This window comes from Entelurus aequoreus, linkage group LG08 (genome assembly GCF_033978785.1).
Source record: "Entelurus aequoreus isolate RoL-2023_Sb linkage group LG08, RoL_Eaeq_v1.1, whole genome shotgun sequence".
NCBI lineage: Eukaryota > Metazoa > Chordata > Actinopteri > Syngnathiformes > Syngnathidae > Entelurus > Entelurus aequoreus.
This window is the reverse complement of record NC_084738.1, coordinates 68,291,461-68,313,941: the sequence shown is the minus strand read 5'-3', so window position 1 is coordinate 68,313,941 and position 22,481 is coordinate 68,291,461. Positions and strand designations below refer to the sequence as shown.

Sequence of the window (22,481 nt, the reverse complement as noted above, 5' to 3'; positions counted from 1 at the left end):
CTCCTTGAATTCCTTGAATCCCTTCTAAGTCTATCTGATAGCTCAGTCACAGCTCTTTTTATTACCAAATATGTGTTATATGTGTTATGTCGCACGTTTGCACCAAGAAAAATTCCTAGTTTGTGAACCCGTTCTCGAACAATGGCAATAAAACTATTCTGATTCTGATATATATATATATATATATGTATATATATAAATAAGTCAAAGAACTCCGGCTTATTAGTGATTCCCAGAGCCAAAAAAAAGTCTGCGGGCTATAGAGCGTTTTCTATTCGGGCTCCAGTACTCTGGAATGCCCTCCCGGTAACAGTTAGAGATGCTACCTCAGTAGAAGCATTTAAGTCCCATCTTAAAACTCATTTGTATAACCTAGCCTTTAAATAGACCCCCCCCTTTTTAGACCAGTTGATCTGCCGTTTCTTTTCTTCTCTCCTCTTCTCCCCTGTCCCTTGCGAGGGGGAGTTGCATAGGTCCGGTGGCCATGGATGAAGTGCTGGCTGTCCAGAGCCGGGACCCCGGGTGGACCACTAGCCTGTGCATCGGTTGGGGACATCTCTGCGCTGCTGACCCGTCTCCGCTCGGGATGGTTTCCTGTTGGCCCCGCTGTGGACTGGACTCCCGCTGATGTGTTGGATCCACTGTGGACTGGACTTTCACAATGTTATGTCAGACCCACTCGACATCCGTTGCTTTCGGTCTCCCCTAGAGGGGGGGGGGGGTTACCCACATATGCGGTCCTCTCCAAGGTTTCTCATAGTCATTCACCGACGTCCCACTGGGGTGAGTTTTTCCTTGCCCGTATGTGGGCTCTGTACCGAGGATGTCGTTGTGGCTTGTACAGCCCTTTGAGACACTTGTGATTTAGGGCTATATAAATAAACATTGATTGATTGATTGATATATATATATATGACCTATTTTTAATAGGGTTGTGGTGAGTGAGACCCTTTTGGGTCCCCGAGTAAATTTAGTGGGATTTGTTTTTTCCAAAACTGTCATTGCTCAAAAACTAGTCAGAATCAGAAATAGTTGAATAATCCCCGAGGGGAAATTAAGATTTTCAATAATGATCTAAAATGAATGTTATGAATTATTGACCTATTTAATGACTTCACATCAAATATTCCACTTGCATATTGATGTTTTTGCCATAAAACCACAGTTTTGACAAAAAAGGGCAAAAAAACTTAAAAGATAAAAACCTTGTTGAATGAAAAAAATAGAAACAATATATATATATGGCATTTTCATGACTGAGACCCTTCCAGGCCCCTGGGACCAAACCTGACCTTGAGGTTAAAAACATTGTTATATTGTATTGGTTATGAAAATGAAAACTATCAAAATGGCCCCCATATTCACAGATTTGTTTCTCTTTTCTTCATGGCATCTTAAAAATAAAGTGGTTTGATGGCGCTATCTGCAGGGACGGAGTGCAAGGGGGGGTGTCAACTTACTCAACATTTTGCAGCAAGAAGACACTTTCACAAGTCAATGGCGGAAAACCTGAATTGAAAATGTTGACTAACTGATGTTTATTTTTGGGGTGGAGAGTAGCGAAAAGAACCCTTCCTCTGGTATTGAGGGGGCGTGGCCCCGCCATTTACTGTATGTTGGAAAAAAGTATGCAGCATTTTCTGGCAACTTTTTGACGGATCAATTCTGGGACTTTGTCTGGAGGACGTCCATCGGGAAATGTTTTTGGTGAAAGAAATCAGAATCTTCTGTGAGCCCTTGGTGTGATTTTGACGTGGGAGCCAAAGTGAAATATCTTCCATCTAGTCGGACACAGCTCCCGCGCCACGCTCTTGTCCTCCGTACCCCCACGTGACCGCCACCTGGTCCAGGAGAAGAGAGGACATCCCACGTGACCGGCCACCTGGTCCAGGAGAAGAGAGGACATCCCACGTGACCGCCACCTGGTCCAGGAGAAGAGAGGACATCCCACGTGACCGGCCACCTGGTCCAGGAGAAGAGAGGACATCCCACGTGACCGGCACCTGGTCCAGGAGAAGAGAGGACATCCCACGTGACCGCCGCCTGGTCCAGGAGAAGAGAGGACATCCCACGTGACCGGCCACCTGGTCCAGGAGAAGAGAGGACATCCCACGTGACCGCCACCTGGTCCAGGAGAAGAGAGGACATCACACGTCGGTGCTGATGCTGCAGCTGCGGACGAACATGTCCCTCATGGTGACGGAGCGCGCCAGGTGGGGCTTGCGGTAGTCGGAGACGTTGACGGGCACGGGCAGCGCCATGTCCGGCTGCCGGAGTGGCGCGGGGGGTTGCTGCGCGCCGCGGTAGCTCAGCCGCTCGCCGCCGTTCCTCAAGCCCGACTCGGCCTGGTGGAGCTGCGGTGCCGGCGGGGGCTGCAGGTAGAACGGCAGCTCGTAGTGAGTGCACGACGGGCAGAAGGTCTGCGAGCGCGTCAGCTTCCTGGCCAGCGGCGGGGTGGGGAAGAGGGCGGGGCCATTGGGGATGGAGGAGGCGGCGGCCGTGGCCGCCACAATGTTGTGGTTGGAGTGGACCGGCGGCAGGCGGGACGTGACGGCGAAGTCCGGCTCCTCCTCCTCCGACTCGGACTCTTCCTTCTTACAGCAGTAATACTGGAGGGACGAAACATTCATGTCAAACAGGACATCATAGAACACACTAAAGTAGTCTTTAGACCACATGTAAGGTCAGGTCTCTGGGCTGGAATCTTGTCCTTGGAGCTTAAGTCCAAGTGGAATCTCAGGTCTTTGGTCTGGAGTCCAAGCCAAGTAGAATATCAACTCTCTTTGATCCAATAAAGTCCTGGTCTTTGAACATGAGGCCAAGTAGATTTTTAGGGTTTTGTCCCCTAAACACGTAACTTGGACTCTAGTTTAAAACCTCTGAACTGACCCTAAAACAACTCATTTTTGACACCTTAAACTTTTGTTCTTGAATGTGCAAAGATCCGATCATTGATCAGGATTCCAACCCATAGAACTTGAGACCTGACTTAGTGTTGTTCTTCAAAGACCTGAGAATTCATATTGACTGAACCACAAGGACCTGCTCCTTAGACTTTCTGCTCAAAGACCTAATAACTACCACATACTTCAGATCAGATAGCAGATTCGAACTCCAAACAGACTCCGTTTGACACAAAGTTATAGACTCAGAAGACCATGTGGGATTCCAACCCAAATAAGGAAAATAGTCTTGGTCTACAGATTAAGACCTGAAAACTGACCCCAATAGACCACATTTTTGGTTCTTAAAAGTTCAAAGATCCGATCATTGATCAGGATTCCAACCCAAAGACTTGAGACCTGACTTGGACTTGTTTCTCAAAGACCTGATCATTCACAACAACTGGATGCCAAATAATAGGTTGATTGGCAACACTAAATGGTCCCTAAAGTGTGAATGTTGTCTCTCTGTGTTGACCCTGTGATGAGGTGGTGACTTGTCCAGGGTGTACCCCGCATTCTACCCCAATGCAGCAGAGATAGGCTCCAGCAACCCCCCCTTCCCGCGACCCCGAACGGGACAAGCGGTAGAAAAAGAAGTGAGACATTCGTTCTGATGTTTGACACAAAGATATGGACTTTGAAGACCCTGTGGGATTCCAACCCAAATATTTAATAATGGTTTTGGTCTATAGATTAGGACCTGGGAATGGACCATAAGACACCTAATTTTTTTGACAAATTGAACTTTTGTTCTTAAATGTCCAAACATCCGATCACTGATCAGGGTTCCAAACGGAAGACTTGAGACCTCACTTGGACCTGTTCCTCAAAGACCCGAGAATTCACATTGATTAAATCATGAGGACCTGCACCTTAGACTTGCTGCTCAATGATCAAATAACCAACACAGACTTCCGATCGAATACCAGATTCTGACTCTAAACAACCTTAAAAAGTGAGACATTATTTCTGACTTGTTCCTCAGATCGATAATTCACAATGACCGTATGCCAAAGACCTGTCCCTTACGGCCCCTCATACCCTTAGACTTGATGCCCAAAGATCTGATAATCAACACAGACTTCAGGACACATATATCAAATTCTGACTCCAAACAACCTTAAGAAGTGAGACCTTCATTAGTTTGACACAAAGATATGGACTCTGAAGACCTTGTGGGATTCCAACCCAAACACTTGAGAATGATCTCGGTCTACTGATTATGACCTGAGAACTGACCCTGAGGCACCCTGAACTTTTGTTCTTTAAAGTCCAAAGATCCGCTCATTGATCAGGATTCCAAACCAAAGACATAAGACTGGTCTTGGTCCTGGATCTGGACTAAAAGGACTGTGATTCATAATTAACATTTGAAGGAATCCACAACATGTGATTATTGTTTATGTCTGCCACTTCAAGCAGGGACAGACAACTAATCAATGAGGTCTTCGGTCTTAGGTCAGGTCTAACTTCATGTATTGTTGGTGTTTACTTCCTGTCCAGCACGCTTGTTTTTCATTCCCACTTCCACTTGCTTTTGTTTCCACTTCTGCCACTGAGCGCCCATTGTACTCACCCGCCTCTGATTAGTGATCAGGAGACTCACCTGCCTCTGATCACTAATCACTCTGGGCTGCATCGTTGCTTTCCCATGTGCTTATGCTTCCTGTGCACTCCCCTGCTGCACTATTCCTTTTTCTTTTCCACATTAAACATATGTTGGCCTGCCGTCTCTGCACCTTGGGGTCCCACACCCAGAGAACGTAACAGAACTAGGATTGTTTTTGGATGAATGGCGCCCCCTGCGGGTCATGCTGGCATTTGCTGGATATATTTTCATCCACCAATCAAACATGTCTTGCTTTGATGGCAAGAATAACGTCCCATCTGCCCTCTGCTGCGTCGGCCATCTTCCCAACTAACCCCTTCTTTCTTTCTTGCCTCCACATGGAAGATGACGGCAATTAATAACAGACAACATTACAATAAATATAACAAAACATAACAATAGATATAACAAAGAAGAACAAATGTAACAATAAATACCAAACAATAGAACTATAAGAGAAAAGTACAACAATCAAAATGACAAATATACAACACAAATACAACACAATATAACAATAAATACAACAAAGCATATAACAAAAAATACAACAGAAACACAAAATAATTTTTAAAAAAAATATTTTTTTACAAAAACATCCAACAAAAATATTTTAAAAACATAAGAAACAACAATAACAATAGATGCAACAAAAATAAAATAGAAAAGTACAAAATTAATACAACACAAATATAACAATGTGTACAACGAAAATATAACAAAAATACAAAAATAAATATTACAATAAATATAACACAAACATAAATATAAAAAAGTAATACATATAACAATTTTAATCAAGACTAAAAATAACAACTACAACAGAAAAATACAAACAAATAAAACAATAAATATAACAAAAACATAACACAAATATAACTTCAACAATAAATATAACAAGGCATATAACAAAAACATAAAACTACAACAAAAAGTTTAAAAAAAATAAAAATAAAAAACTTAATATAATAAATTCAACCAAAAATTAAACAAAAATATATTAAAACATAAGAAATATAACAGAAAAGTACAAAATTAATACAACACAAATATAACAATTTATACAACGAAAATATAACAAAAATACAAAAATGAATATTACAATAAATATAACACAAACATCATGAATATAAAAAGTAATACACATAACAATTTTAATTAAGACAAAAAACAACAACTACAACAGAAAAATACAAACAAATAAAACAATAAATATAACAAAAACATAACACAAATATAACCCAACAATAAATATAACAAGGCATATAACAAAAACATAAAAATACAAAAAATACAAGAATAAAAAACTTAATATAATACATTTAACCAAAAATTAAACAAAAATATATTAAAACATAAGAAATATAAAAGAAAAGTACAACATAAATGTAACAAATTATACAACGAAAATATAACTAAGATACTTAAATAAACATTACAATAAATATAACACAAACATAATAAATATGACAAACAAGTAATACCTACAACAATTTTAATTACGACAAAAACATAACAATTACTGTAACAGAAAAGTACAACAATAAATATGAAGAGGGAATATGACAAAAATGAAAAGAAAATACAACAAAAAAGCAAACATTATAACAAAAACATAATATAACAACACATTTAAGAACAAATTTAAGAAAAATATATCAAAACGATAAAAACTATGAAAATAAATAAAATAAAAAATAACAGATTTTATGATGAAAATGAAAATAACAATGAAAATAACAGAACCTTGTGGATCAATAAAGTTTGTCTAAGTCTAAGAAAAACTAAAAAAATATAACAAAATACAACAATGCATGTAATGAAAATACAACAACAAATATACCAAAAACACAACAAATATAACAATAAATATACTAATAAATAAACATCCCAATTTGACCATCAGTCATCAAGTGTGATGTTTAAATCTACAGACTTCTTGTTTTGATTGGAGTTGATGGAATGATAAGAATACCTCAGCTATGTGGCCATGCTGCTAGAAATGATAAGAATACCTCAGCTATGTGGCCATGCTGCTAGAAATGATAAGAATACCTCAGCTATGTGGCCATGCTGCTAGAAATCCCAAACTCCAACAATGTTTATAACAAGATCTGATAACTCAGTTACAGCTCTTTTTATTACCAAATATGTGTTTTATGTGTTTTATGTTGCATGATTGCACCAAGAAAAATTCCTAGTTTGTGAACCCGTTCTCAAAAAATGGCAATAAAACTATTGTAATTGTGACGTTCCTCTTCCATGTGTAGAAAGATGAGAATGAACAGAGCAAAGCGCTCCTTGGCGGAGGTCCTCACCTGCAGCCTGCAGTAACAAAGTACTGCGATGATCAGCAGCAATATGACAGTAGCGAGGATTCCACCAGTGATGACCACGGTGCCGGCTGTCATTCGAAAGGCTCTCCATCAACTTCCTGTACAGCAAACACACACGCAAATATACGAGCATCAGAAGAATTAGTATTCTTGCATAATAGGAACAATCATACATGCATATATATACATACATACATACATATATATATATATACAGTATATATATATATATATATATATATATTCCATATTCACAAAAGTACTAGTACACAACTTCCTGTGTCCACTTAATCCAACGGTTGTGGCTGTAGGCAACCTCCTGGTGTATTTTATTTTGAACTAATGGCATAAGGTAGGCTCCAGCACCCCCTGCAAGTCCCAGAGGGACAAGCAGTAGAAAATGGATGGCAGTAGCTGCATCACAAATATCCTGAATGGTGGAAACAAAGAGCAGCTTTATTTACCACTGCATGCTGTTGTGTTGCTGTGTTGTTTACAACCAGTGCCACTACAACACTGCTTGTGTTGTCATGTCGCTGTGTTGTTTACAACCAGTGCCACTACAACACTGCTTGTGTTGTCGTGTCGCTGTGTTGTTTACAACCAGTGCCACTACAACACTGCTTGTGTTGTTGTGTTGCTGTGTTGTTTACAACCAGTGCCACTACAACACTGCTTGTGTTGTCATGTCGCTGTGTTGTTTACAACCAGTGCCACTACAACACTGCTTGTGTTGTCGTGTCGCTGTGTTGTTTACAACCAGTGCCACTACAACACTGCTTGTGTTGTTGTGTTGCTGTGTTGTTTACAACCAGTGCCACTACAACACTGCTTGTGTTGTTGTGTTGCTGTGTTGTTTACAACCAGTGCCACTACAACACTGCTTGTGTTGTTGTGTTGCTGTGTTGTTTACAACCAGTGCCACTACAACACTGCTTGTGTTGTTGTGTTGCTGTGTTGTTTACAACCAGTGCCACTACAACACTGATTGTGCGTGCTGCTGGTCCACTAATAATACTAACCTTTAACAGTTAATTTTACAAATTTTCATTCATTACTAGTTTCTATGTAACTGTTTTTATATTGTTGTACTTTCTTTTTTATTCAAGAAAATGTTTTTAATTTATTTATCTTATTTTACTAATTTTTTTTAAAAGTACCTTATCTTCACCATACCTGGTTGTCCAAATTAGGCATAATAATGTGTTAATTCCACGACTGCATATATCTGTTGATATCGGTATCGGTTGATATCGGTATCGGTAATTAAAGAGTTGGACAATATCGGAATATCGGATACCGGCAAAAAGCCATTATCGGACATCCCTATTTTTTATTTATTTTACCATAAATGGTCTCAGTCATTAAAATGTTGAAAATAAGTCAGATTATTATTGTTTTTAAATTATTTAACGCTTACAGTAAATCTCTATATCAACTTCAAGTTGATATAAAGTAATACAAATTAAAAAAAATGTTTTATGGCTTTTCTGTCAAAAACAACTTAGTTTTTTTTATAGAAAAACTGAAATATGCAGTATTTAGTAATTACAGCCCTAAAAGATCAATAATGCAGGACACCATTGATTTTAATTCTTTCATAATTTTGAGTAATCACAATGAAAAGATCAATAAAAAATCACTAAATATATTTGGGATCCAAAAGGTGCCCCACTCATAAAGTGATACATTTTTATTAGGTTTTTCTTTTACTTTCAACCCTTAAGTTACGAGTAGAGATGATAAATGCGTTAAAATGTAATATCAGAAATTATCGGTATCGTTTTTTTTATTATCAGTATCGGGTTTTTTGTTGTTGTTGTTGTTGTTTTTTGTTTTTTTTTATTAAATCCACATAAAAAACACAAGATACACTTACAATTAGTGCACCAACCCAAAAAACCTCCCTCCCCCATTTACACTCATTTACACAAAAGGGTTGTTTCTTTCTGTTATTAATATTCTGGTTCCTACATTATATATCAATATATATCAATACAGTCTGCAAGGGATACAGTCCGTAAGCACACATGATTGTGCGTGCTGCTGGTCCACTAATAGTACTAACCTTTACCAGTTATTTTTACAAATTTTCATTAATTACTAGTTTCTATGTAACTGTTTTTATATTGTTTTACTTTCTTTTTTATTCAAGAAAATGTTTTTAATTTATTTATCTTATTTTACAATTTTTTTTAAAAAAGTACCTTATCTTCACCATACCTGGTTGTCCAAATTAGGCATAATAATGTGTTAATTCCACAACTGCATATATCGGTTGATATCGGTATCGGTTGATATCGGTATCGGTAATTAAAGAGTTGGACAATATCGGAATATCAGATATCGGCAAAAAGCCATTATCGGACATCCCTAGTTTTTATTTATTTTTACCATAAATGGTCTCAGTCATTAAAATGTTAAAAATAAGTCCGATTATTATTGTTTTTAAATTATTTAACGCTTACAGTAAATCTCTATATCAACTTCAAGTTGATATAAAGTAATACAAATTAAAAACAATGTTGTATGGCTTTTCTGTCAAAAACAACTTAGTTTTTTTTATAGAAAAACTGAAATATGCAGTATTTAGTAATTAGAGCCCCAAAAGATCGATAATGCAGGACACCATTGATTTTAATTCTTTCATCATTTTGAGTAATCACAGTGAAAAGATCAATGAAAAATCACTAAATATATTTGGGATCCAAAAGGTGCCCCACTCATAAAGTGATACATTTTTATTAGGTTTTTCTTGTACTTTCAACCCTTAAGTTACGAGTAGAGATGTCCGATAATGTCGGTCTGCCGATATTATTGGCCGATAAATGCGTTAAAATGTAATATCGGAAATTATCGGTATCGTTTTTTTTATTATCAGTATCGGGTTTTTTGTTGTTGTTGTTTTTTTGTTTTTTTTATTAAATCCACATAAAAAACACAAGATACACTTACAATTAGTGCACCAACCCAAAAAACCTCCCTCCCCCATTTACACTCATTCACACAAAAGGGTTGTTTCTTTCTGTTATTAATATTCTGGTTCCTACATTATATATCAATATATATCAATAGAGTCTGCACGGGATACAGTCCGTAAGCACACATGATTGTGCGTGCTGCTGGTCCACTAATAATACTAACCTTTAACAGTTAATTTTACAAATTTTCATTAATTACTAGTTTCTATGTAACTGTTTTTATATTGTTTTACTTTCTTTTTTATTCAAGAAAATGTTTTTAATTTATTTATCTTATTTTATTTTATTCATTTTTTTTTTAAAGTACCTTATCTTCACCATACCTGGTTGTCCAAATTAGGCATAATAATGTGTTAATTCCACGACTGTATATATCGGTTGATATCGGTATCAGTAATTAAAGAGTTGGACAATATCGGCATATCGGATATCGGCAAAAAACCATTATCGGACATCCATAGTTACGAGATCAACTTCAGATATATCTGTCCATTTTATGCTGGAACTATTATTTTGTTTGTTTAATGCGCTTTTGTCAAAGAAAACTTTGATGTTTTTATATGGCTACTACACAATATATATGCAATATTTACCACATAAAACATTTTAAAGTGAAATATTTGAAGTAATTGGAGCCCTGAAAATAATTCATTATAACATGTATTTTTTTTGTCATTATGATTATTTTTTGAGCCATGGCAAAAAAAGAAAATTAAAGAAAGACAAAAGGAAAAAAAAAAGCCTGCATGGCAGCTTTTGTGTCAGCATTGCAACTTTTTCTCGTTAGATTTCACCTCATTCCACTTTTTTTAATGTTCTTTTTTATTTTTACTATAGTATTTCCAGAATGTGTGGCGGGCTGGTTGCAAATATATATATATATATATATATATATATATATATATATATATATATATATATATATATATATATATATATATATATATATATATATATATATATATATATATATATTGAAAAGTACTAGTGTTACAGTAGCTTCTCTCTCACTACTTCCTGTATCCACCACTTCCTCTTAACCGGAGTGTCGACCAATCACTGAGCAGGATGTGGTCATAAGTATGAAATATGAAGGGTGTGGTCGTGACAGGAGGAGGCCGTCCTAACATGGCGACTGTTTAACGTTACCCCTCTCCTTCTGATGATGGCCCCTCCCCCTGATGCCTTAAAAGGTCATGACTCTCTTCCCATATTTCATAGCTTTCTCATGTTTGCTCATATTTTCTCATCCTTCATGTGTGCTCTCATGGTCTCAGCAGCAACTACACCCACGCTCACATAGGGGGGGGCAAGGTCATTGGTCGCCATGGGAACCCAAGCCCCGCCCTGTCTCCGATGCAAACACTTGATTCATGTTGCAGCCAGAAGTATTATACAAATATGATTATTAATAGTAGTACATATAGGGTTTATTATTGTACATATTTGACACCAAACATATTAGAGTTAATGTTCTGGATTCAAATCATAATTTAAAATAAACAAACAAAAAACATTTCTGTTTACCAAATAAATAGCAACATTAAAATACAGAAATACAAATGTAAAATAATATTTTATGTCATGTATAGAAATGCTAAAAATATTACAAAAAACAATAATATTAAAGTGACTAACAATGTAATAATTTGCACCTAAAATAAAACGACATAAATAAATAATTACTTTCAACTATTAAATGCTATATTTTATCATTGCTAACAAAAAATGATAAAACAAATAAAATAGAACTCAAATATTATTTATTATAAATATTATATAGCCAAAAAAATAGTTGAATTATATTCTTAAAAATATAGATTTTTGTATTTCATATTCATATTAAGCGTTTTCAAGTGTAAAAAGACCTAAAAGTAAAACTACATGAGAACTAGCCAATCAGAGCGTGTTGTTCAGTATCGTGGTCTCTGATTGGCTCAGCCTCCAGCAGCTTTACTGTGTTGGACGAAAGGAGCGTGGAGGTGACTACGTGGGTCTTATGTCAAGTCCACACCACTCTCATTATTATTATTTATATATATATATATATATATATATATATATATATATATATATATATATATATATATATATATATATATATATATATATATATATATATATATATATATATATATATATATATATATATATATATATAAATATATATATATATATATATATATATATATATATATATATATATATATATATCAATGTGTGTATATATATATATATATATATATATATATATATATATATATATATATATATATATATGTGTGTGTTTATATATATATATATATATATATATATATATATATATATATATATATATATATATATATATATATATACACACACACACAAACACATATGTATGTATATATATATATGTATATATATACACAAACATAAACATTATATATATATATATATATATATATATATATATATATATATATATATATATATATATATATATATATATATATATATATATATATATACAGTATACACACACACACACACACATACATATATGCATTTATATTTGCATATACATATATATATATACATACATACACTTTATATATATATATATATATATATATATATATATATATATATATATATATACACACATATATATGCATATACATATATATACATACATACACTTAATATATATATATATATATATACATATGCACACACACGCACGCACGCACACACACACACACACACACACACACACACACACACACACATATACATATATATATATATATACATAAATACATATATAGATTTTTTTTATTTTTTTTATTTTAGAAAATGTACAAAAATTGGAACTTTATCATAAATATATACATGAGATATATATTTAATTATTTATGTATAATATATGTAAAGAAATTGTTAATAGATTTAATTATTACATTTAATGCATATTTAATCATTTATTACACTTATTTTTTATTTCAAATGTTTTTAATAACATGGGAAAAGTAAACTTATTTCTAGTCATTTTTACAGTTCAAACGTCACATTGTGTGTATCATGGAAGTTATTTTATGGTTAATGTTGGAAATCAAATACGTGTCTAAATCGTTGTTTTTGTGTCAACGACGGAGCGCCTGCACTGCCCTCCTACATCTGAGTAAACCGTTATAAATAAATAAATAAATATATATATATATATATATATATATATATATATATATATATATATATATATATATATATATATATATATATATATATATATATATATATATATATATATATATATATATATATATATATTTATTTTTATTTTTTTTGAAAACATTTACACAAATGTGAACATTATCATGAATGTATAAATGTGATATAATTAAATATATGTATATATTTATTAATATGTATATATTATGTATGTAATATAGAAATATTTCATATATTGGGAATAATATATTTAATAATTGATTACACTCATTTCTGACGACAATTGTTTTTAATAATACAGGAATATCATAATAAAATACATTTTGCTCCTTATTATTCCAGTTCTATTTGACATTGTGTTGATCATGGAAGTTGTTTGTTTTTTTTGGAATGAAAAGGATGAATATGAATGTGTTTGGCTGTAACATGTCTAAAAATAATGCCAACAGTTGTTTGGTCAGCGAGTGGCGACTCTCACCTTCACCTTCCCCGCGCGCGCACGCGCACGCGCACGCGCACAAGCACGCAGCAATGAAGGTTGTGCAGATGCACTATCAGCAATTAGGCGTGAAAAGCAGATGTCCTCCATTAGCCTTGCAGCAAACTTCCTTCTCAGCCCAAACAAGAAGCCAGCATCCAATAGCAATAAAGACTTTGGGGGAAAGAGGAGGCTTACCTTCCGAGATAAGAGGAATTGTCACATGGAGGCTCCTGATTGGCTGCCAGCTGGCTGGCTGCAAAGTCTGGGACAATGTGGCAGGTGGACGTGAAGGAAGGTGGAGGAGACGTCCAGTTGTTGTTGTTGTTGGAGGAGGAGGAGGACGACAAGCAAAAGAGCTCCTATGCAAACGGCGAGCTCAGCATCAGCATCAGCAGCATATGTGATGGAGGAGGAGGAGGAGGAGGAAGAGGAAGAGGAGACAGCGTGACAGAAAACCTCCACACCTCCATCCTCCCCCCCGGAAAAGATGCCAAATGACAAAGAATGTCCGACAAGGATGGTTTGTATCGTCACGTCACGTCACGTCACGTCACGTCACGTCACGCGTCCTCCTGCGTCCTCCTGCGTCCTCCTGCGTCCTCCTGCGTCCTCCTGCGTCCTCCTGCGTCCTCCTGCGTCCTCCTGCGTCCTCCTGCGTCCTCCTGCGTCCTCGCAAAATGTCCACGCAAGACGGAGGAGAGAAGGAAGACTGACTGACTGACTGCAGAGACCATGCAGGCGATCTCAGTGTGTGTGTGCGTGTGTGTGCGTGCGTGCGTGTGTGTGTGCGTGCGTGCGTGCGTGCGCTCGATGAGAGAGCAGGCGGTAATATCTAGAGAGAGAGACAGAAAAGAGATGGCGAGTGAGGGAGAAAGTGAGAGAGCGCGAAAGAGAGAGAGAGAGACAGAAAAGAGAAGAGATAAAGAGAAAGAGAGAGAGTGAGTGAGTGAGTGAGTGAGTGAGTGAAAGAGCAAGAGAGAGATAGACGGGAGACACTGAGAGAGCGAATGTGAGAGATAGAAAAGAGAGAAAGTGAGAGGGAGAGAAATTGAGAGAGTGAGAGAGAGCACAAAAGAGAGAGAGAGAGAGACAGAAAAAGATAGGAGAGAGAGAGAGAGAGAGAGAGAGAAAGAGAGAGAGAGAGAGACAAGAGACAATGAGAGAGCGAAAGTGAGAGAGATAGAAACTAAAGTGACAGAGATAGAAGAGAGAGAGCGAGAGGGAGATATTGAAAAGAGAGTGAGACAGAAAGAGAGATAGAGAGTGAGATAGAATGAGAGAGCAAGAGAGAGATCGAAAAAAGACAGTAAGAGAGAGATTGGAGAGAGAGAGAGAGAGAGAGAGAGAGAGAGAGAGAGAGAGAGAGAGAGAGAGAGAGAGAGAGAGAGAGAGAGAGAGAGAGAGAGAGAGAGAGAGAGAGAGAGAGAGAGTAGAGTGGGGGTAGGGGGACATGCTAACATTACATTTCAACATCATGCTAAGTTAGCATATCCATGCTAGGTTAGCATATCCATGCTAGGTTAACATATACATGCTAGGTTAGCATATCCATGCTAAGTTAACATATCCATGCTAGGTTAACATGTCCATGCTAGGTTAGCATATCCATGCTAGGTTAACATATCCATGCTAGGTTAGCATATCCATGCTAGGTTAGCATAGCCGCTGAATAAAAAGTAAATAATCAAACTTCCATTTCCTACATGACTGATAGAACTTTACTTTAAGATGTGTAGCAAAGCCTGCATTCCCCAAAACTATAACTATAAATTATAAAAGTATTTCACACCATCAAAGTTCTTCTGTCTCTACTTCCTCTGTCTCTACTTCCTCTGTCTCTACTTCCTGTGTCTCTACTCCCTCTGTCTCTGCTTCCTGTCTCTACTTCCTCTCTCTCTACTTCCTCTGTCTCTACTTCCTCTGTCTCTACTCCCTCTGTCTCTGCTTCCTGTCTCTACTTCCTCTCTCTCTACTTCCTCTGTCTCTACTTCCTCTGTCTCTACTTCCTGTGCATCTACTTCCTGTGCATCTACTTCCTCTGTCTCTACTTCCTCTGTCTCTACTTCCCGTCTCTACTTCCTGTGCATCTACTTCCTCTGTCTCTACTTCCTCTGTCTCTATTTCCTGTGTATCTACTTCCTGTGCATCTACTTCCTCTGTCTCTACTTCCTCTGTCTCTACTTCCTGTGCATCTACTTCCTCTGTCTCTACTTCCTCTGTCTCTACTTCCTGTCTCTACTTCCTGTGTCTCTACCAGTGTTGTTTTTGACAACCATCTTACATTTAGTCTTAGTCTTAGTCTTTTGAACTAAAATGCTTATTAGTAGAGATGTCCGATAGTATCGGCCTGCCGATATTATCGGCCGATATATGCGTTAAAATGTAATATCGGAAATTATCGGTATCGGTTTTTTATTATTGGTATCGGATTTTTTTTTTTTTTTTTTTTATTAATTCAACATAAAAAACAGAAGATACACTTACAATTAGTGCACCAACCCAAAAAACCTCCCTCCCCCATTTACACTCATTCACACAAAAGGGTTGTTTCTTTCTGTTATTAATATTCTGGTTCCTACATTATATATCAATATATATCAATACAGTCTGCAAGGGATACAGTCCGTAAGCACACATGATTGTGCGTGCTGCTGGTCCACTAATAGTACTAACCTTTAACAGTTAATGTTACTCATTTTCATTAATTACTAGTTTCAATGTAACTGTTTTTATATTGTTTTACTTTCTTTTTTATTCAAGAAAATGTTTTTAATTTATTTATCTTATTTTATTTTATATATATATATTTTTTAAAGTACCTTATCTTCACCATACCTGGTTGTCCAAATTAGGCATAATTATGTGTTTTAATTCCACGACTGCATATATCGGTTGATATCGGTATCGGTTGATATCGGTATCGGTAATTAAAGAGTTGGACAATATCGGAATATCGGATATCGGCAAAAAGCCATTATCGGACATCCCTACTTATTAGTTTTAGTCAGATTTTAGTCACTTTTATATGTGATAGTTTTAGTCCAGTTTTAGTCGATGAAAAGTCAAAAAGGTTTTAGTCTAGTTTTAGTCCCAAAAAAAGGACTAAAAAGTATAATATAAGTATAGTCTTTTAACTAGGGATGTCCGATAATGGCTTTTTGCCGATATCCGATATTCCGATATTGTCCAACTCTTTAATTACAGATACCGATATCAACCGATACCGATATCAACCGATATATGCAGTCGTGGAATTAACACATTATTATGCCTAATTTGGACAACCATGTATGGTGAAGATAAGGTACTTTTTAAAAATAATAATAAAATAAGATAACTAAATTAAAAAACATTTTCTTGAATAAAAAAGAAAGTAAAACAATATAAAAATAGTTACATAGAAACTAGTAATTAATGAAAATGAGTAACATTAACTGTTAAAGGTTAGTACTATTAGTGGACCAGCAGCACGCACAATCATGTGTGCTTACGGACTGTATCCCTTGCAGACTGTATTGATATATATTGATATATAAGGTAGGAACCAGAATATTGATAACAGAAAGAAATGGGGGGAGGGAGGTTTTTTGGGTTGGTGCACTAATTGTAAGTGTATCTTGTGTTTTTTATGTTGATTTAATTTAAAAAAAAAAAACAAAAAAAAAAAAACGATACAGATAATAAAAAAAACGATACCGATAATTTCCGATATTACATTTTAACACATTTATCGGCCGATAATATATTAACAAATGAATGAAGTATTGGAGATTGCTGTTGGGCAGTGTCACACATAAGTTGTGAAAATAGCAGCAGATCTATAAGTTCAACCCATTGTAAGCTTGCAGAACTGCTATTTTCACAAATAATAACAATAAAGGAATGGTTTTAGACATATAAGGTTTCCACCCAACAGCAAATTTCTGATCCAAGGATTGTGTATTACACACAGATAAAGTGGTAACAGTGGAATCAAAGTTCATTACTCCAAAAAAGCCAAAAAACAAAAACATTCTACTTCAGCAATTGTGGCTTTATTTCTCAGAATGTGTTCAAGTACAACGAACATAAACATGGCCAACATATGAGTGATGGATGAGGAACACATGCTCAACGTGACCCTGTCTGCCAGTGCAATTACAACAGATATCATACAAGCCCACTCTCTTTCATTTCTGCAAACCATGTAATAAAATAAATTCCTGATTCCTTAATGGGGCTGCACAACGTGACTTTAGGCTAAAGCTAGCAGACTCTACGTATGACAGTAACTGGACCTGTTTAACATATCAAGTTACGTACTCACAAAGAGATAACCACACCACTGTCACTGAATGTAAACATGCTGCTAAAGCATTGGTCACCAACGCGGTGCCCGCGGGCACCAGGTAGCCCGTAAGGACCAGATGAGTAGCCCGCCGGCCTGTTCTAAAAATAGCTCAAATAGCAGCACTTACCAGTGAGCTGCCTCTATTTTTTAATTTTTATTTATTTACTAGCAAGCTGGTCTCGCTTTGCCCGACATTTTTAATTCTAAGAGAGACAAAACTCAAATAGAATTTGAAAATCCAAGAAAATATTTTAAAGACTTGGTCTTTTATTTGTCTTCACTTGTTTAAATACATTCATTAATTGTTTTACTTTGCTTCTTATAACTTTCAAAAAGACAAATTTAGAGAAAAAATACAACCTTAAAAATGATTTTAGGATTTTTAAACACATATACCTTTTTACCTTTTAAATTCCTTCCTCTTCTTTCCTGACAATTTAAATAATTGTTCAAGTAAATGTATTTTTTTTATTGTAAAGAATAATAAATAAATTGTAATTTAATTTTTCATTTTAGCTTCTGTTTTTTCGACGAAGAATATTTGTGAAATATTTCTTCAAACTTATTATGATTAAAATTCAAAAAAAATATTCTGGCAAATCTAGAAAATCTGTAGAATCAAATTTAAATCTTATTTCAAAGTCTTTTGAATTTATTTAAAAATTTTTGTTCTGGAAAATCTAGAAGAAATAATGATTTGTCTTTGTTAGAAATATAGCTTGGTCCAATTTGTTATATATTCTAACATGGATTTTAACCTATTTAAAACATGTCATCAAAATTCTAAAATTAATCTTAATCAGGAAAAATTACTAATGATGTTCCATAAATTATTTTTTTAAGTTTTTGTCTTCTTTTTTTCGGTTGAATTTTGAATTTTAAAGATTCGAAATTGAATATAAACTAAGTTTCAAAATTTAATTGTCATTTTTTTTTGTGTTTTCTCCTCTTTTAAACCGTTCAATTAAGTGTAAATATCATTAATTATTAATAATAACATAGAGTTAAAGGTAAATTGAGCAAATTGGCTATTTCTGGCAATTTATTTAAGTGTGTATCAAAATGGTAGCCCTTCGCATTAATCAGTACCCAAGAAGTAGCTCTTGCTTTCAAAAAGGTTGGTGACCCCTGTGCTAAAGTAACACACACATCATCAATTGACGTTAGCGTAACAAAAGCTAACTTCAGCCTGAAGCTAGCAGCCCATTTGCGCCAGGAGTATGTGGAAAACGTACTAATGTATTAGCTTACTATGACATTTATCCATTATGTTAACAGCATTTGTAACTTACCTTCCAAAAAACATCCTTGTGGCGAGCCTTAAGTTAAGGTGCCGCTTAAGGTTGCTCGTATTTTTTCCGCATATTTTGTGGCCACATTTGTCACCGTCTTCCTTCACAATACACTCGGTTTTATTATCTGCTGGGTTCTATTTAATATGTCGTCTCTACGAGCCCCTGTGTTGAAAGTGCCGCCGCCATCACGGTCCGTTGCCTGACGAGTAACAACAGTCTGACGCGTTGAGCACGCCACTTGGTGGGCGTGGTTTTAATTGACACACACAATAAACAGAAATGTCATGCATTTTAAACGTCTGACAGATTACCCGCTAACATTTCCGTCCGCTCTCGTCTCGTCAAGGAGAACTCACACACGTCTCGTCATGTTTTCATCGTCCAGAGAGACATGTTTATCTCGTCACCGTCTCGTTATCGTCATGAAAAAAGGGGCGTCAACGAAATGATTTCGTCATCGTCATCGCTGGTCTCTACTTCCTGTCTCTACTTCCTGTGTCTCTACTTCCTGTCTCTACTTCCTGTGTCTCTACTTCCTGTGTCTATACTTCCTGTGTCTATACTTCCTGTCTCTACTTCCTCTGCATCTACTTCCTGTGCATCTACTTCCTGTGTCTCTACTTCCTGTGTCTATACTTCCTGTCTCTACTTCCTGTGCATCTACTTCCTCTGCATCTACTTCCTGTGCATCTACTTCCTGTGTCTCTACTCTCTGTGTCTCTACTTCCTGGGCCTCTACTTCCTGTGCATCTACTTCCTCTGCATCTACTTCCTGTGCATCTACTTCCTGAGTCTCTACTCTCTGTGTCTCTACTTCCTGTGCATCTACTTCCTGTGTCTCTGCTTCCTGTGCATCTACTTCCTGTGCATCTACTTCCTGTGTCTCTACTCTCTGTGTCTCTACTTCCTGTGCCTCTACTTCCTGTGCATCTACTTCCTCTGCATCTACTTCCTGTGCATCTACTTCCTGAGTCTCTACTCTCTGTGTCTCTACTTCCTGTGCATCTACTTCCTCTGCATCTACTTCCTCTGCATCTACTTCCTGAGTCTCTACTCTCTGTGTCTCTACTTCCTGTGCATCTACTTCCCGTGTCCCTGCTTCTTGTGCATCTACTCCCTGTGTATCTACTTCCTGTGTCTCTACTTCCTGTGCATCTACTTCCTGTGCATCTACTCCCTGTGTATCTACTTCCTGTGCATTCACGTCCAGTGTCTCTACTTCCTGTGCATCTACTCCCTGTGTATCTACTTCCTGTGTATCTACTTCCTGTGCATCTACTTCCTGTGTCTCTACTTCCCGTGTATCTACTTCCTGTGCATCTACTTCCTGTGTATCTACTTCCTGTGCATCTACTTCCTGTGTATCTACTTTCACTGTATCTATTTGCTGTGTGTCTACTTCCTGTGCATCTATTTCCTGGTGTCCACATCCTTCAAGTGTCTCTACTTCCTGTGTCTCTACTTCCCATGGCTCTACTTCCTGTTTATCTACTTCCGGTGTATTTCCTGTATTTCCTGTGCATCTACTTCCTGTGCATCTACTTCCTGTGTATCTACTTTCAGTGTATCTATTTGCTGTGTGTCTACTTCCTGCGCATCTATTTCCTGGTGTCCACATCCTTCAAGTGTCTCTACTTCCTGTGTCTCTACTTCCCACGGCTCTACTTCCTGTTTATCTACTTCCGGTGTATTTCCTGTATTTCCTGTGCATCTACTTCCTGTGCATCTACTTCCTGCGTATCTGTTTCTGGTACGAGGGAACAAGGATAGACAGCGATGAACTTCTTAGGAACTTTATTGTTGTGTTTTGTTGATTTATTGTACATTATTTACTTATAAAAGACAGTGATTAACTTCTTTTGACACCCTTAAATTATTTTGAGGAACTTTATTGTTGGGGGTTTATTGATTTATTTGACATTATTTACTTATGAAAGACAGTCATTTTTGTACACGTTTAAGAACGTTAGGAGGGTTAATGTTGTGTTTTATTTTGACACGATTTGTTTATAAAAGACTAACTCACTTTTTGTCACACTTTCAATTTTTGACGAACTTCAATGTTGCATTTTATTGATTTAGTTTGACATGATTGACGGCGATGAACTTCTTTTTACACTTAAGTTAGGAGCGTTCAAGTTGTGTTTTATTTTTTTATTGGAAAAAGTGTTAAATTTCTTGTTTCTGCTGTCACCTGTCACCCTCAGGGGCGCCGCTAACCTTATTAGGCGGCGTCCATCTTGCCTGTGCCTCCCGTAATTGTCAGGGCCGGATTAGGTCGCGGGTGGCCCGAGGACGGCAGTGGGGGCGACGGCCATAACGGCGGTCCTTGATGATGTCCATGGTTGGACGGGGATCAATTAGGGCGTGGCACACGAGCACAATCAGGTTTGAGTGACCCCAAGGGCCTGCAGGAAGGCAATCGAGTTAGGCCGCAGGAATAATAGCATTAGTTGGACAGAAACAGACAAACGAGGAGGGAGGAGTCCCTTAAAAAGCGCGAGGGGAGGACCGAGAGCGGACACTGAGCGTCATGAGGATCCGAGACCTGCGCCTGCGGGACCTCACCGTCATGTACTTCACCGCCCTGGCCGCCCTCATGGTCATCCTGGTGGCGTCCTATCAGGCACCCGCCGCCGTGGCCGTGGTGGACCCGGTCGCCGAGCGGGCGCCCGCCCTGCCGATGCCCTTCCGGGTGCCGCTGGACCCGCTGGGCAAGCTAAGGCTGGCGTGGAACGTCAGCTACGAGCGCCAGGAGGTGACCTTGGAGCTGAGGGCGGCCCGGCTCCAGCACGGCGTGTTGCTGGGGATGTCGGACCGAGGCCAGCTGACCCGCGCCGACCTGGTGGTGCTGTGGGAGGCGGGAGGCAAAAGTTATTTTGGGGTGAGTTGGTGGGGCTGGAAAACATGCACAGAATGGCCAAAATGATGTCATTATTTTATCTATTCATGTATTCTCATTCATTATTAATCTATTTATTTTTATTATTGTTATTTATTTGATTTATTCATTTATTATTATTCATTATTATTTTATGTATTTGAAATGATTTGTATTATTATATTTACAGTATTATTATTGCATTGTATTATTTTTATTTGTTTTTTTAACTATTTTGTATGTATTTAGTTTATTATTATTAATTCTATATATTTATTTTTAAATATTTATTTTATTTAATATTATTGTTTTTATATCTTTATTTCCATTCATATCTTTGATTTATTTTATTTAGTAAAAGGCCAGATCACACTTCACTTTTTAAAATAATAAATACAAATGTAGATTTGACATTA

General features: G+C 36.7%; 2 protein-coding genes across 3 annotated transcripts in view; one reads left to right on the top strand and one right to left on the bottom strand.

Annotated features, from left to right (window-relative positions):
- Window positions 1-1,104: 1,104 nt before the first annotated feature.
- On the bottom strand, window positions 1,105-14,145 carry fam163ba (family with sequence similarity 163 member B, genome duplicate a). Of its 2 annotated transcripts, XM_062055139.1 has the most exons (4): window positions 13,755-14,145; window positions 6,870-6,985; window positions 2,125-2,609; window positions 1,105-2,084 (listed from the first exon to the last, which is right to left on the bottom strand). In XM_062055139.1, the coding sequence occupies exons 2-3, from the start codon at window positions 6,960-6,962 to the stop codon at window positions 2,148-2,150; spliced, it is 555 nt and encodes a 184-aa protein (XP_061911123.1). In that variant the 5' UTR covers window positions 6,963-6,985; window positions 13,755-14,145; the 3' UTR covers window positions 1,105-2,084; window positions 2,125-2,147. The 2 variants fall into 2 exon arrangements, with proteins under 2 accessions (XP_061911123.1, XP_061911122.1); XM_062055138.1 differs by having other exon boundaries at window positions 1,105-2,609.
- A 7,511-nt stretch (window positions 14,146-21,656) lies between these two features.
- Window positions 21,657-22,481, top strand: part of dbh (dopamine beta-hydroxylase (dopamine beta-monooxygenase)) — a 45,503-nt gene continuing 44,678 nt past the window's right edge. The window contains exon 1 of the mRNA XM_062055137.1: window positions 21,657-22,068. Within this exon, the coding sequence (XP_061911121.1) occupies window positions 21,718-22,068 (351 nt within the window). The 5' untranslated portion in view covers window positions 21,657-21,717. The remainder of the gene's footprint in view (window positions 22,069-22,481) is intronic.

What these genes read in the sequence shown, in the direction of transcription:
- fam163ba (XM_062055138.1), bottom strand. Translation starts at nt 6,962, where the DNA reads ATGACAGCCGGCACCGTGGTCATCACTGGTGGAATCCTCGCTACTGTC. An exon ending in TTTGTTACTGCAGGCTGCAG is followed by an intron (nt 2,610 to 6,869) that starts GTGAGGACCTCC and finishes TCGTCCCTCCAG; the next exon opens with TATTACTGCTGTAAGAAGGA.